Source organism: Ascidiella aspersa, chromosome 7 (genome assembly GCF_963924565.1).
Source record: "Ascidiella aspersa chromosome 7, kaAscAspe10.2, whole genome shotgun sequence".
NCBI classification, from domain to species: Eukaryota; Metazoa; Chordata; class Ascidiacea; order Phlebobranchia; family Ascidiidae; genus Ascidiella; species Ascidiella aspersa.
Window position 1 is genome coordinate 4,430,321 of NC_139453.1, and position 15,549 is coordinate 4,445,869.

At 34.1% G+C, this 15,549-nt stretch overlaps 2 protein-coding genes across 2 annotated transcripts; one reads left to right on the forward strand and one right to left on the reverse strand.

The window, feature by feature from the left end:
• Nucleotides 1-309: 309 nt before the first annotated feature.
• Nucleotides 310-2,099, reverse strand: LOC146137328 (NAD-dependent protein deacylase-like). The gene has a single exon (XM_083393604.1). It carries the CDS (start codon nt 2,086-2,088, stop codon nt 1,177-1,179), a length of 912 nt encoding a protein of 303 aa, XP_083249730.1. The 5' UTR covers nt 2,089-2,099; the 3' UTR covers nt 310-1,176.
• A 2,494-nt stretch (nt 2,100-4,593) lies between these two features.
• On the forward strand, nt 4,594-15,503 carry LOC146137329 (E3 UFM1-protein ligase 1-like). The gene is made up of 18 exons (XM_083393575.1): nt 4,594-4,705; nt 5,023-5,168; nt 6,206-6,332; nt 6,777-6,891; nt 7,493-7,588; nt 7,654-7,747; nt 8,248-8,394; nt 8,927-9,105; nt 9,723-9,911; nt 10,321-10,417; nt 10,733-10,849; nt 11,403-11,568; nt 11,837-12,054; nt 12,442-12,572; nt 13,106-13,278; nt 13,752-13,851; nt 14,475-14,555; nt 14,994-15,503. Exons 1-18 carry the CDS (start codon nt 4,632-4,634, stop codon nt 15,156-15,158), a joined length of 2,415 nt encoding a protein of 804 aa, XP_083249701.1. The 5' UTR covers nt 4,594-4,631; the 3' UTR covers nt 15,159-15,503.
• The last annotated feature ends 46 nt before the right edge of the window (nt 15,504-15,549 follow it).

Below are 15,549 nucleotides of genomic sequence, written 5' to 3' on the forward strand. Positions count from 1 at the left end.
CCTTTTTATTTATTAGCATTGCAAAGTTCCCTTTGCCTCCGTCATACGTGTCATCCGCTTTTCAATATTTTCTTTATTTATTTCAACATCGCCGCCAACTTTTGTTTTATAACTTATGCAGTGTTTTCATCAAACCTTTGTATCCAACATGGTTGTGTGCGTTTTTATATAGAAAATTTGTATGTTTTCCTATGTCTTTCATATTGCAATAATTAGATCATTTTTAAACTATTACTTTGTGAATCTGTAAAAAAACAAAGCAGATAAGTACAGCACAGAAGTTAACTGTAGTATGTAGTTCATCCCAAAAAGATGGGTATAACTATAAAAGTATAGAAACACCAGAATGGAAACAACTTTCCATGATGGCGAATGTAATATGAAGAAAAATGCATTCAAACAGAATACATGACATACATAACTTAGATCAATGTAAGTTATCCATTGTAAATCATTTTAAATTAATTGGTAATTTTTCAATCTTTACAAAACAAATGCATTGTTAAAAATTATTTTTAAGCTTCATTAGCGTCATAAATACAATTATGTAAGTAAGGAAAGGATTATAACTATAAGTAAGCTGAAGGAAGAAAGAATTGTGTAAAACAAAGAACTACAAATTTGTCCAACTCAAAATTGAAACATCATTATGATATTGTAGAACTATAAAAAATATCTGTAAAAACATTCATAAATATCTGTGTTTAGGTTTCTGTCACATAATTCTGGCAACTTGGCAAACTACTCAGCCTAACAATTAGTCAGAAGAACAAATAAATTATATAGTGAAAAAAAATATTTTTTAGAAAAATTTGACGTAAAATTGTGTGCTGTGCATTGTGCAGTCTAAATAAAATGCAGTGCTAGGAGTATGAAGTGTTTAGTATTTAAAAATTACCTAAATTGGACAATAGAATTGTTTTGTGTTTGTAGTTTTACTATGACTGGTAGTGACTAAACTCCTCCTGATGGACTTGAAATTAGTAATCATGATAGTCACATTTTAAGTTAAAGAGGCATTCAGTTGGCTACCAAAGCAATTTGAAAGGGGTTTGGAAAAAAATTGGGTCCTAAAACTGAAAAATTTGGGCCAAAAATGCTTTTTTACCAGCCTGTTCTATCAAATGGCTACAGAAGCATCAAATTTTAAAGAGTCCCGCAGAATAGAAAACAAAACTAAAAAGGTGCTAGTGCTTGTGAAACTAACTCACCAGCAGGGCCTTGAAAATGGTAGTGGAAGTTCTGTGTGGCTGGAGTATGCTCCAGGTTGAATTCGGCGACCGTTACACCACGCGATGCCACCTCGGGGGCAAACATGGCAGCAGGATAAACCACAGACGAAGTACCTACAACAAGGCATAAGTCGCATTTGCCAATATGCTGGTAGGCCTCGATAAGTACATCTTCATTTAAGCCTTCACCAAACCAAACAACATGAGGCCTTAGGAGTCCACCACAGGATAAACACTTTGGTAGATCGTTCAGAGAAATTTTGGCATCTTTCTGTGAAGGATCAGGTTCTCCTTTGCCTCTCAGTGCCTCACATATCGGACTGTTTCTGTTCTCTTTCACTTCTGAACACTTTGTGCATCTCGTTTTAAACAGAGTGCCGTGCAGTTCAAGAACATTTTTGGATCCTGCCATTTTGTGGAGCTCGTCGATATTTTGTGTCACAACCACCACTGTTTTTCCTTGCTTCATCATAAAGTCCTCAAACGCAGCGATCGCCTTGTGAGCCGGATTCGGAAGCTTTGTGTTCATTACTTCACGACGGTGGTGATAAAACTCCCAAACTCTCGAAGGATTTCTTTCAAATGCTTCCGGCGTCGCCAAATCCTGAGCCTGCCACTTTCTCCAGTAACCACCCGCTCCACGAAACGTCGGAACCCCGCTTTCGGCACTTACTCCTGCTCCCGATAGTATGAGGACATGCTTCGACTTCTTTACTTCTTCTCGGAATGCAGCCATGTCGGAGCTTGGTCTTTTTATGCTGGATTCCATTATTGCGCTTCCACAAAGCTGAAGCAAATGAGGTTTAAAGAGTGAACGGCAACTATTAGAAAAACAACATGAGGAAACGCTAATCATTCCGCACAAGGCACAACCTTTGAAAACATCTTATAAATTTTAGGCTTCAATCATAAAACAAAATTCAACTCCATTTTAACTATAACTGCATAAACGCAAATCACGATAAATAGATAGACTAAAATCTAATTACTCCTGGGTAAGAACTTAGAAATTTAAAAACGTTAGCAGTCGACGAATTTGTTACTTAAAAAACGTCCTCATCAATGGAAAAGTAAACATTTTTGGAAGAGGTTATTTACGTAGTTTAAATCGACATATAATCACTAACTGGTGCAAGCGTAAAAGAGCGATTCGGGCAAATAGCCTAAAGGCAGTTCTTGAGGCTATTTGCCCGTCTAAAAAGTAATTTAAATCAATTTAGGAATAAATCGAGGCAATGAGGCAAAATTTAAATTTAATATTACCACCACCAAAACCCGAAATCTAACTCCCACCTCAAGTCAATGTGTGGTTCGTTACAAATGCCTTATCACTTATGGGTGCAAGTGTTAAAGACCAATCCAGGCAAATAGCCATATTTTTTTTTCTAATATATAGTTATCATTATCATTTTATTTTACGGTAAACATCTATATAGAGTTACACACAAATGTTGGGAACTTTCGATTAAGAGTTTTGCGAGACCGCTCGCTTGAGACGCACGCTACCTTCACGCACATTGCTCCGTCTCTCTCTTGCAATCATTCTTACTGTGCAACCATTGTCATTGCTCAAATCGGAAACACACAATAAAACCTAAAAAGCAACAATACCTAAAGCTAAAAAATCTACAAAACCATAGTATTAAGACCAAGGCATAATACAGCCAAATACGCAGTAATATCCAGCATCGCATAAGATCAAAATCGTCTGAATAAAACCCAAATTTATCGGAATAAGGCCAAAATTTATCGAAATAAGTTTTAAGTTCATCAGAATAAGGCTTAAATTCATCGGCATAAGGCCTAAATACATCTGAAATAAGTCCTAAATTCATCGAAATAAGTCCTAAATTTGTCGGAATAAGTCCTAAATTCATCGGAAGAAGGCCTTGAGGGCCAAAATAACGCCTGAACCCGTTGGTAGAGGGGGCCATCGGTCTAGCATCGGCCGTTTTAATGACTACGTTTGGACACCCTAGTGTGACCTGCGCCGTCAGGGCGCCGCTGTTTTGGAACCGGATTTTTGGTCCTATTTGGGGTTAATAATGGGTAATGGGTGGGGTTAGAAAATGAGTTAGTGTTGAAATTATAAGGGGAGTTAGTGATGCACTTAGTGGTGGGGTTTGGGTTAGGTAAAGTGCTGTTTAGGCCTGATTCTGACCTTTTAGGTCTTATTCGGACGAATTTTGGCCTTATTCCGAATCGTGTTTTATTCTGACGTTGGTGTTGTTCTTATCTCGGTCTTATGGCTGGAATCCCTCAAATCTCCACAATGCCACCACCCATCACAGCATCGACTTGCGACAATACACCGTCTCCAATTATCGCACTTCTTTGCATTTTCAACCCACAACCCATCTATTTATCAGTTTTTGAAGAAAAAAAATGCCTTGAATAGTTATTGGGAGGCCCTTGCTCACTCAATGTTTGAAAGAGAGTTCATCTTTTGTTGCGATGCCGCTCGCTTGAGACTTCGTTTGCGCGCAGCCTTTTTTCTTGTTATGAACATCCAGTATACAAACAAGTCAAATATATTTATAGATTCTTGCATATTGTTTCGTCCTTACAAATTAAAAACGACCCAATAGGCCACAAAACGCAAAACTGTTTCAATGTCGTCGTTGAAAATCTGACCGCAAATGAAGCGTGAAGCTGCAACACATGTTATTATGACGTAATAAGGGGATTTACTGGAAACATATTGTTGTTGCGCTTCCAGCAAGTTTTGTGGGTTCGCTTTGTTTAGAAAGACGTTGATGAAACAATTCTTAAAGCAACGCAAAATATTTTGGTTAGGCTGCCTGTTAGTGTTAGGGTTGGTCAAGTAATATTATTTAATAATATTGCTTAACCCACCTAAATCCAAACGATAACCCGCACCCTAACCAAAATAATGTAAAGATTATTGGCGCTCTTTCACTATTGTACGTGAAAAGTTATGCAAAAAAAATAAATAATAATACCGCTTACCACAACGCATATTGTTTGGGTTAGGGTGCGGGTTAGCGTTTGGGTGAGGGTGGGTCAAGTAATATTATGTTTATTATTAATAATAACTTGACCCACGCTCAACCAAACGCTAACCCTAACCCAAACAATATGAGTTGTGGTAAGCGGCATTTGAAGAAAAAATTTTTTTTATTAATTTTTACGTACAATAGTGAAAGAGCGCCAGATTATTTCAATGTTGCTTTATTATAAACAATAAATTATTTGCGATTAGCGTCATATTATATTCCTATTAAAATCAAAATGGGAATTAAACACAACTAATACTTGTACGTACTAAGCTAGCTAATACTTTCCGATCAACATTGGGAAAAGCATAACAGTGTAATTAATTTTTATTTAATTTAGGTTAAAATTTTCATATTCTGTTGTAGTTTCCCAAATTGCACAATGGCAGATTGGAGTGAAATCGAGAAATTGCAAGAAGCCTTTCAAAGAACTCAGAAATCAACCACCGCTCAAAAGTATTATTGTTTTGCAGTTTTTGTTTTAGTGTAAACATTTTATGTATTATTGTTATAGAGTTTGCAATTCTACAGTTATATTTTATAATTTTGCATTTTAACATTTGGGTTGTAATATGTTTTACTTTATTGAACTAGTTTTTAAAACTGGGTATTTATATTTAACATCAAACTTTAATTTCTAATATTTACCAAGCTTTTGTAAAAATATAATAATAATTTTACACATTGAATAAAATTAGATTTCAATCAAAAAAAAAGTTGAATTCACTAACAACAATTGATATTTTCTTATTATATTAAAAATACATTATCAGATTATCCGAGAGAAACTGCATAGAAATCCTATCCAAGTTGCAAGACATGAAGCTGATCGATGTTATTCACACACAAGACGGAAAAGAATATTTAACTCCTAAACATTTAAGCAGAGAAATCAGAGATGAAATTTACATTCACGGAGGTAAATAATCTTATGGACAAATATGCGAGCTGTAAAGTGTAAGTTTTTGGTATGTTTTTGGTGACTTGCATTGTTTGTACGCCCTAACTATCATGTTGTTTTTTTTAAATAGTTGTGGCCTCCATAATTTTCTAGCCAAACCAATAAAAACGGACAAAACCTTAATTGTACTTACCAGTGTTGTAATGACCTAAGTCAATGACTCTACTTAAGTGCACTCAAGTCACTGTTTTTAAATGACTTGACTTGACTTAAGTCATTTGGGCAAAATGACTTGACGTGACTTAAGTCTTTTAAACAAATGACTTGGGTTGAAATAAAGCATTTCTTTAAGTATTTTTTTTTTAAATTGAGCTATTTGTCCAAATTTTTGCACAAAAACAAATTGCTTGCTATATGTTGCCTTTTCCTTATTTTTCAGTTCATTTATTGTTTATAATCATGTGAGTTTAAAAATTCTAATAGTTTAACGTTTTATTTTTATGACAAGGACATGACTTGAAGTCCACTTACTCTAATTATGACTTGGCTGGGACTTGACTTGGGCAACTGATGACTTGGACTGGGACTTGACTTGGGCAACTGATGACTTGGACTGGAACTTAACTTGTTATTTATTCAAAAAGACTTGACTTGGACTTAAGTTATTTTACAAATAACTTGACTGGGACTTAAGTCATTTCAAAATGACTTGTTTACAACACTGGTACTTACAACTTAGCTATCATTTGTGCTAAATTTACCATGTGTCATGTTACACATGATGCCTTATGGAAGGCAAACTATATTATGTGGCCGCTACTATTGGTCCATATAATTTCAGAGGGGCTTCATCACAGATTGTCCAAATTGTGCATATAAACATTTCAGTTGCTGAATACATACTATTGATCCCCTTTAAATGAATAATAAGCCTTTCAAAAGGCATCATGTGTTCTATACAATGTGTGCCGTTATTGTTGTAGTATGATTACAGAATAGCTTGATTGTGTATATTTATGTTTTCAGTTGTGTAATGTTGTCTGTTTTATTACCAGGACGTGTGAATCTAGTGGAAATTCAACAAGCCCTAAATGTTGATTTTACTCACATTGAAGCCAAGGCAAACGAGCTCGTAAAATCAGATAGAAATTTACAACTGATACTTGGTCAGATAATACAAAGGTACAATTCATATATTTAATCAATTATTTTTTATCAGCAAATTACTTCTAGATTTTAAGTTTAATCAGTCAGTGGCAGACATGCTTGCTTTAGTCCGCAATGCAATAAAATAAAAGTTGCATCGCATAAATGTATGTAGTAGTAAAGTAATTACCAATCCTTCATGACTTAAAATGGCACCTTACAGATGATAGATCATATCACCCTTGATCATCTTACAGATGATAGATCATATCAACTAAACTTTTACCGTCATAAATTACAAAATATTTTTTTCTCAACACATAGCAACTGAATTTCAAAAAACATTCTCATTTGATTATTGATTGTACTCTTAACGTAAACGAACATTGTTCATAGTCATTATAGGTTTCTTCATTCACCTGTAACATATATTTTGCCTGTAAAACTCCTAACTGACTAAATCCAAAATTGTATTTGAAGTTCCTATTTGGATCAACTGGCAGAAGATATCAATGACACATTGCAATCGTCAGGTCAAATAACGATTGCAGAAATCAGCAAGTCATACGATCTGCCTGGGGACTTTCTTTTGCCGGTTTGTATTACTAACTTTATTTAGAAGGATGTTTGCATTCATAGAACACAATGGGCTTAATTGTACATATCTTAAAGTTGTGAAACTAATAACAACATGGTTGACTAACCTTTCATAATTAACGAAACCAATAAAACACTGTTACATAAATGATTTACTGTATTCCACCATTCTGCATTATGTATTGTATCCTCCCCAAAAACTGTACCTAAATAAGAAACCAAAGCTCTTTTGTAATTTCTGGTGTGGCATGTTACGGTGCCAATACTATATTGACTAGATCAGGGTTGGGATTTTGCACTTGCCCACTCCCAATGCGAGTGCAATCCTAAAATTTCGCAGACTAAAAGGGTGATATATATAACATAAATTGCTTATGGCATATGACTGTTCAACTTTAAAATTTAACCAGCGTGCGTATCACACGTTGTAAAAAGTCCTAAACATTTAATGGTCGGGTAAACAATCAAGGTTTAATATGCATGTATATCCGCTGAAATACAAAGACAGGTTAATTTTTTGGATCAACAATTTGGCAACATTTTTGGCGAGTGCAAATTTTAACTCAGTAAATACAATTTTTTAACTCATTTGAATACAGGAACTGACAAAACGCATGGGCCAAATTATAGATGGACAGATAGACCAACATAACAAAGATGCCATTTTCACCAAAGCTTTTATTGCAAGGCATAAGGTTTGTAATCATGGTTTGCGTTTTTTAGAAAGTATTTTATCTAAATAAGAAATATATTTAACCAGGGTCGCATTCGTGGAATTTTGAGCGCTGTAACCAGGCCACTAATGCTTTCTGCAATTACAAGTGAATGTGATATTTCAATCAAGCTGCTGTTCAGTAAGTATAACTCCTTTTGTTTACATTCATGTACACTTGTTTATATACCTGATTTTAATATATTCACCTAATTATTGTAAAAAAATTGGTAAAAGAAGCTGTTTTGCACACCATTTTTCTATTTAGTACCATTTCTAGATTACATTAAAAATAAAAGAGGACTTAAAGGTTTAAACCAGGTGCGCGGGGTTGCTGAATCAGACACACAATATGTATTACTGTAATTTATTTCCTTGGTCAGTTAAATGTAAAACTAACTTCAACTTATTTGTTACTGTGTTAACATAAAAATAAAATTACAATGGTTTTGTATTTTAAGCAAATCTAGAAAGGGGGGTGCGAGAATTGTTTGGTGATTTGAAATGGGTGTAGAAAGGAAAAAGGTTAAGAAAAACTAGTCTAAACATTACAGACAAATTTGATAAAAATCATTAATTTTTGTCTTCAAATTGTTATAACTTCGCTGAAACAAGCTCTCTGAGAAAGTTTTATTGATTTAGCAATTGTGGAGGAGCTTCTCGATGAAGGTCGAATCAAAGGTCAAATGACCGGTGGTCGTTCGGAAAAGTCAACATTTCTTCCGGAGATTCACACCCAGACTCAAAATCAGTGGATCGACAACTTCTTTTCACAAAACAACTATGTTGGTAAGCTACTCAAAATGTCTAATAACTTGAAAAAATCATGAATACATAATCCAAATTAGAGGTTAAACATTAGCACTTTCGAACCAATACTGCTAATTAATTTTGAATGTTTTTGCGAAAGTTTTTAAATTCTTATTTTGCATAACACGATCTTAAACTAACAGTAAGCAAACAACATTGCTCAATCAGTCAGCCATAAAACAAATTTAGTAGTGAATAAAATATAAACCTCCAAAATATTATCCTCCATAAATTTCGGTTTAAATTTAAAGATACCAAAGCAATAAATCGGAAGATTTAGAAATTGTCATTTGCCTGATATTATCAGCTATGCAACCAATGTATCTGTTCTAGCTCTTTTTAAAATATACCTGCAATATTTCAGTTTATCTAAAATATAGTCTACTTCTGTAACTGCAACAGGGAATTTTATTTTACATACTGGTATAAAATTGTGTTTTTTTCCATTTAACAGCAGACGTCACAGTCAAACCTTAAAAAAACTGTGTCTGTGTAAATTTTATTTTTTCAGAATTCGACGCAGTTTCCCGACTTGGCATCAGCGATTCGCCTTCTTACTTAAAACGTAGGTTGGGGTCAGACCGAAAACTTGTGTTCCTTAAGACCCTCTGTACCGGAGAAATGTTGGTGGACCGTGTCGTTGCTTCAATTGATGAAACATTGGCTGCAGGAGATTGGATTGATGCAATGGTAAGTTGATATTTCAAAAATTACTTGTTTTTTTACTTCTCCTCTAACGGCATATGAAGCCATTTAACCAACTTATGACTCAACATTGACCTTTATTGGGAAATTGAGATCAAAATTACCAGGTTGAAACTTGAAAGGAATAAAGATTTTTGTAATTTCTAAACATTCAAAATGCGCTACCTACTTTTGTATGGCTTTGCTATTGTTTTTTTTTTCTTAGTACAACCTCCAGCCATTATGATCACAATTTAAAATCTTTCATAATATATCCTAAGGCTATGACAATTTTATTTAGACAGTAGGCATGGGAAATTATCAAACATTTTAACTCATTTAACTTGATTTTCTTTTGGCTTTGTTGTGATAAATGTTTTTTACTCAGACATGTTTCACCTGTGATCCAATAGTAGATGAAATATATTTCGTTTTGATATCTCTAATAAAGTGTTTGGACTTAATTTCATGCCAGAAAAGTATAAAGACCTTTAGCAATATTAAACAATTGTAGTATAAAATGTTTAGTTTTTTATATTTGCATTTGAAGTTTTATATTTCAATCCTAACAGTACCTTGTTTATTGTAGCTGTATAATATTTAATGTTCTCTTGTATTTTTAGACCCTTCTACCGACGTCATTTACTGACGACGACTGCCACCAGCTTTTGGTTCACGTTCAGCAGAGCAGAAAAAAAGACAAGTCAGCGAAAGACTTCCTGATACTGGATAACACCAACGTTTGCAACCCAGCATTCGTGGATTCCTGTCAGCAATTTTTCACCTCCATTATCAATGTGAAAGCAGATCAGGTGAGTTGACTTTGTTTTTATAACAGATTTAATAGATTTTTTTGGTCAAATTTGGTGATACAGATATATCGGCCTCTATATTCAAGGCTTCTATTCCACCAATATTGCTAAGATTTGTCAATATTTTGAGGTATAGTGTATTCTTTCAAAATATCTTTCATTTTTGTTCTATTTTCGTCAATGTTTTCAAAACATTAGTTTAAGTTAGTTAAAGTAGGATATTTAGTGATATCACATTTCATTAAACGGGAGTTTGGTTCTGGCATTACTAAATTTTGGGGTCCTGATCAATGGTGAATCTGATTACACTGCATATTTTTCCTTTTTTAGATGAATCATTCTTTACAAAATGAAATGTTTAATCTGTTATTGCTTTTAAGTTTGCCTTATGTTTATTTCAACCATGTAGGAAGCCAAAAAGTCATCAGTGCTTGCTTTAACCGAGGAAGAACGCAAAGTATTTTTGTCAGCCGGCTATACTGACCCAAAAAGTTCAGACAGAAAAGGTAAATTTAAGTGGGAAATGACCACTAACCATTTGAACCTTATTGGTGGCAATACCCCCGAGAGTCAGTAAATGTATATCAATTAACCTTTTTTTTGAAAGAATGACAAAATTGCATCAATTTTTTTTGAAAGAATGACAAAATTGCAACAACAAAAATTATTTAAACATTTGAAAAGCCCTACCCCTACTAACTAAATAATTAAATTACACCTTTCTGGTTAAGAATCACTGGTTTGCAGTATAGCATTGTGAGCTAAACTATTTCACCAATCCACAAACTACTTTAAAATGGTTATTTTTTTAAATGTTACAGAGGACCGCAAGAAGAAGGTTACTGAAGGTTCGGGGAGCACAAAAAGTGGGGGAGGAACCGGGGTCGGGGCCAGAGAAGCTAAAACAAAAGGGAAAGACAAGAAAAGACTAAAATGGAGTAAGTTCTGCAATATTTATACTGAGAACAATTCGCAATTAAACTATAAATGCTTACATGTCTGACAATCAGAGTTTCAAATTGCAGGTTGTGTTCAACTAAAATTTGTGTATATTTTTTGTGTCACAAATATAATTCAGCTGATTTATTCCTGTAGAAAAGGGTTAAGTTCTTTCTGTTATAAATTTATACTGATTGGGTTACCTATTAGAATTCAACATTTACGGCTCATAAGTCGAGTTTCAGGTTTTGTCATTTGTATATTTTTGCCACAACTAAATTCTCGTTTGAAGGAAATCGCTTACATCACATATATGTTCATTAAATATTTTTAAATAGATTGACTCAACTTTTGTACGGAAAAAAAATTTTTGGTATTTTAGTTGAGTTATTGCTTTTATTCGGATGAGTTTACCAATTTTAATAGTTTAACGTTTTATTTTTGTGTCAATTAACTGACTTGGACTTTACAACACTGTTTTATGCAACCTTTTGTTATTTGTTTCGTATATTGTTTTGCCGCAAACATTTTAAAACTAAACTCTCCCTGTAGAAAAGGAGCAAGAAGAAAAAGACGAAAAAACAACGAGCCACAAACAAAAATCCACACAAGACGTTTCTACTTTTCTCAGCGTGGATGAAATCGCTGACATCCTTCATGAAAAGCTTCCACAGTGCCCCGACGGGTTTGTCCAAGAAATCGCCGCAAAATTGAACAGGTAAAATTAGTTAAACACTAAAAATACAACGACAATCATATGTTGCAAAAGTCCTACCAGGCAGCCCTTCAATTCAGTTTTACATTACATAATTTTTGTTTGGAAATTACATCCAACAACATGTTAACTGCACTTCATATTTGCTGCGGGTCAGTATAAATAACTTTGCAGTGTTAGCAGTTTGATGATCTCTATTGTATAATATATTGTTGGGCAAACGGAAATGTTGTTTTGTGACTGCTGTTCCAAACCTAGGGTTTTGTTTCAGACCGTTGCAAAAGTCCTACCAGTCAGCTGTTCAATCCGTATTCCTCATGACGGCACAAAAACAAAATGAGCCAACGCAGGAAGATGGCGACAAAAAAGCAGATGAAAAAACTTCTGAGAAGCCAAGAAGACCAAAGTCGCGAAGACAATTTGAGGAGGAAATAAATGCTATTTGGACAATGGCAAGGCTGTCATCGGAAAGTGTAAATTGCTTCAACGGTTAGTATTAGAAGCATGTATTAATAGGGAAGATATAACCTAATAAAAATATTTTTTTTTTTGCTCAAAAATGAATATATCAATGATGCTTTAATAAAACTGTGTACTGCAACTTTGGTATCTATTTGATTTTTCTCTAGATATATTAGGTGGACAGTTTTCAATTTTTAATCAAAAAAATTAAATGTTTTAAAATAGGACGATTTTAAGTTATAATTTTGAAGTGATAAGCTGTCATGAATCATTATTAAAAATCACCGTTACCAATGTTCGACTAATCTGATCCTAAAAATAAATAGAATTAAGAAACCAAATCGGTGAAGAAATGGTTTATTTTTTTATGCTATGTATTTGTTAATTGTCCACAATGATTTTTCCTTTTATCAGATGACGTTGGTGTTATAATCCAGAAGCACATTCTCAAAACAGTTTGCACCGATCTAACAAACGCAATTTTCCTTATGATGGCCAGTGAGTTTATGTCCAACGTTGAAATTGCACCAGACGTAACACAAGAGGTATAATCAAAGAATTTCTAGTTTTAATTGTGCCACTACAGCAGATGTTCGCTTACTTTTTAGGCATACAAAAAAAAAACTAAATATTTCGCAGCACACTTTTAACAGAACAACAATACAGTAGCTTTACAGTTGACCTTTACCGTCGACAAGTACTTTACATGTAAATGTTTTATTAGTATCAATTTTGTAATGGTTAGTGCATACTCAAGTCCGAAATTCTCACGTGTATGACTATTTTTGATACAAATAACTTTTTTTGGAAGATACAAAAAGTTTCATGGCGCACCTAACAAGTGTTTTGCATCGTACAGTTTAACAATCACTGTACTACACTACGTATTTTATGTTTTATCTGGCATGTCCACTATTTTTTCAACTAGTTTTAGTTAATAATATATCAAGGTGTTGCTTGCATATTGCTATTGGGTCTTAATATAAACTATTGGGTAAAGGCATATTTTTAAACAAAACTCTCTTCTGCCTGTTGTATTTTTACTCTGATTATTTTAAGACCTCGAACACTTTTTTAGACAAGGTTAAAAATGCTCCCGCGATTTCCCAAACGCGTCAGAACTCCGCTTTCCCAACTGAACAACTCCTTAACGGGGAAATCATTCGAAGAGTTCACCGAAGTTCTGAACTCTTGCGCCGAAGATAAAGCGGCTTCATTTATGTTAAAACCAGGCGACAAGAAAAAGGATAGGTGAGCGTAATACGCTAAGCAAGTGTACTTCAGTCGAGTGATTGACTTAAGTCATCACAACACTGCTAAGGTCACTCAGTGACTTAGATCTTTGAGTTAAAGGTCAACATTGAATGTTTTTGTGTAAATTTTTTTGAATAAAATTTAGTTATTTATCTCAATTGTTGCACAGAAAACATTTCGATTGCTACAGGTTGTTTTAGTTCAATTATTGCTCCAAATCGCACGTGTTTGTCTATTTTTAGGGATTATCGTTTTATTTCGATATCAGTTATTTGACTTCGCGATAACTTGCTCCAATAACGAGGCTTCATTTCAAAAACACTGCTGTTAAATCTGTTCAAAGATGTGTATTAATTAATCCTCCTAAAAACAACAATCTTCAATACAGCAATTTTTTGGGATACCATATTGTAAATTTCACTTTAAATTTAGTAGAGTTTTTACAACCTAATATTACTTTTTAATTACAGGCAATTTTCTCACGGGCATAAAATCTCAATTCTGAATCAGCTCGAAGTAGAGACGGATCCAGCTCTTGTGCTTCATCTTTGCTCATCAGTTATATTTCAGGTTTGTCACCAATTTCAACTGATTCATATACACACATTTTTTTGCTGTCAGACTCTATAGCGGAAAAACAAGTTAGCAAGATTTGCCTGACTATCCTTAAGTCAGTGGTCTGCAAACTGTTTTGGTCGCGCCCCAAAGTACTCTCTCCAGAGATATTAAAGGCCCACTACGTACAAATCACTACAAAAACAGGGGAGAATCCAGAATTTGTGTTAGGGTTGGGGCATGGACATTTTCAAAATGACGCCACAACGTTACGCCACACACGCTAACTTTTAAAATTTAGTGCAAGAAATGTATCAGTCATGTGGCCCACAACTATATGATCGTACTGATCTAGAAAAACGGCTCTGCGACCCAACGGCCCACAGTTTGCCGGTCACTGCCTGTAAAGATGAAATATAATATTATATAGTTCAAGTTCGTAGAAAGAAAGTTTTTAAATTAATATGAAAGTACATTTGTGTTTTAAGCCCATACAAAAGTAGGTAGCATTTTGAATGTTTCGATCAACTCTTTATTATTTTTCAAACGTTCTAAATACTACCTTCTTGTGTATAGGCTTGTGTATGCTTTAGTATTATTACTACGTCTTACTACAACCTCCAACCATTATTTTTCAGACGTTAACCGGCAACATTATAAACGCACCAGGAAAACTTGTTCCTACAATCATCAGCTACATTCATCCTCTAATTGAAAAGGTAATAAATGGCAATTCTTTCGACGTTTCAAAGTCCTACTTTAATAAACAAATGTTCTGGCTTTTCTGTCATAATCAAAGTCAGTCTTTTAATAAGATGTAAAAAAAATGTTTTTCGCCGAAATATTGTGATTAGTGTTGTTCAATTGGTGTTTTCACTTTATACACATTTCAATTTGTGAAAATACCTTATCAATGTTATTTGAAGTCATTGGTGGCTTGCAAGGGTGTGGCAATTTCTTGTTCATAACTGGAGACATATTGCATTCTACTGTTCACAAGTTGCTCAATCTCGCTTTTTTACGGAGCAGGGTTTTGCTATACTTGTCAATATTATGAAAACAATCGTCAACAGGGCTACTTTCATTTTTCGTGTAAAAACATGATGGCATTATATCTATTTTTTGTATCTTAATTATCATTTTTCTTTTGTATATAGGATGTACAAACAAAGCTTCAAAGCTACCAAAACCTTATAATGGAGAAGATATCGCTGCAAAGCAAAGGCGTCCCGACAGATGAAGCAGAACAAGAACTTTCCGACAGGATTGATGAAATTAAAAAACTTGCTAGCTCCACAAAAAAGAGGCAGCAAGCTTCTTAACGTCAAGTGTTTAAAAAATGTTTTTTAGTTTAGTTTTTTGTACCTGTAATATGCCGCCCTATTATAGAAAATACTGGGTAGTTTTGGGTCTGTATGCCAACTTCAATACTCATACTCAATTATTTTCAAATAAAATTTGCATGTAAATATTTTTTTCGCCAAGTTGATAAAAGTACCAATTCTTGATGAGGCCTGCGTTTGGCTGACTATGCATTCTTACATGTTCTGATGTGTTCTTTTCAAGTTGGTGTGTTGTTGTGATAATTAAAATAGGAAATGGATTTTTTTTTCGGGGTGCCGCTTGCGTTGTATTATTCTTTTGTGCAATAATAAAGCATATATGCGACTAAAGACTTGTTTTATTAACCGCAAGTGGTGAGCTTAAAGAGAA

Bases quoted from the DNA above. Each gene is read 5' to 3' on its own strand.
- LOC146137328 (XM_083393604.1), bottom strand. From the start codon at position 2,088: ATGATTAGCGTTTCCTCATGTTGTTTTTCTAATAGTTGCCGTTCACTC.
- LOC146137329 (XM_083393575.1), top strand. From the start codon at position 4,632: ATGGCAGATTGGAGTGAAATCGAGAAATTGCAAGAAGCCTTTCAAAGA. The intron at 6,333-6,776 runs GTACAATTCATA...TTGTATTTGAAG, and splicing joins CTTGGTCAGATAATACAAAG to TTCCTATTTGGATCAACTGG. The intron at 6,892-7,492 runs GTTTGTATTACT...ATTTGAATACAG, and splicing joins CTGGGGACTTTCTTTTGCCG to GAACTGACAAAACGCATGGG.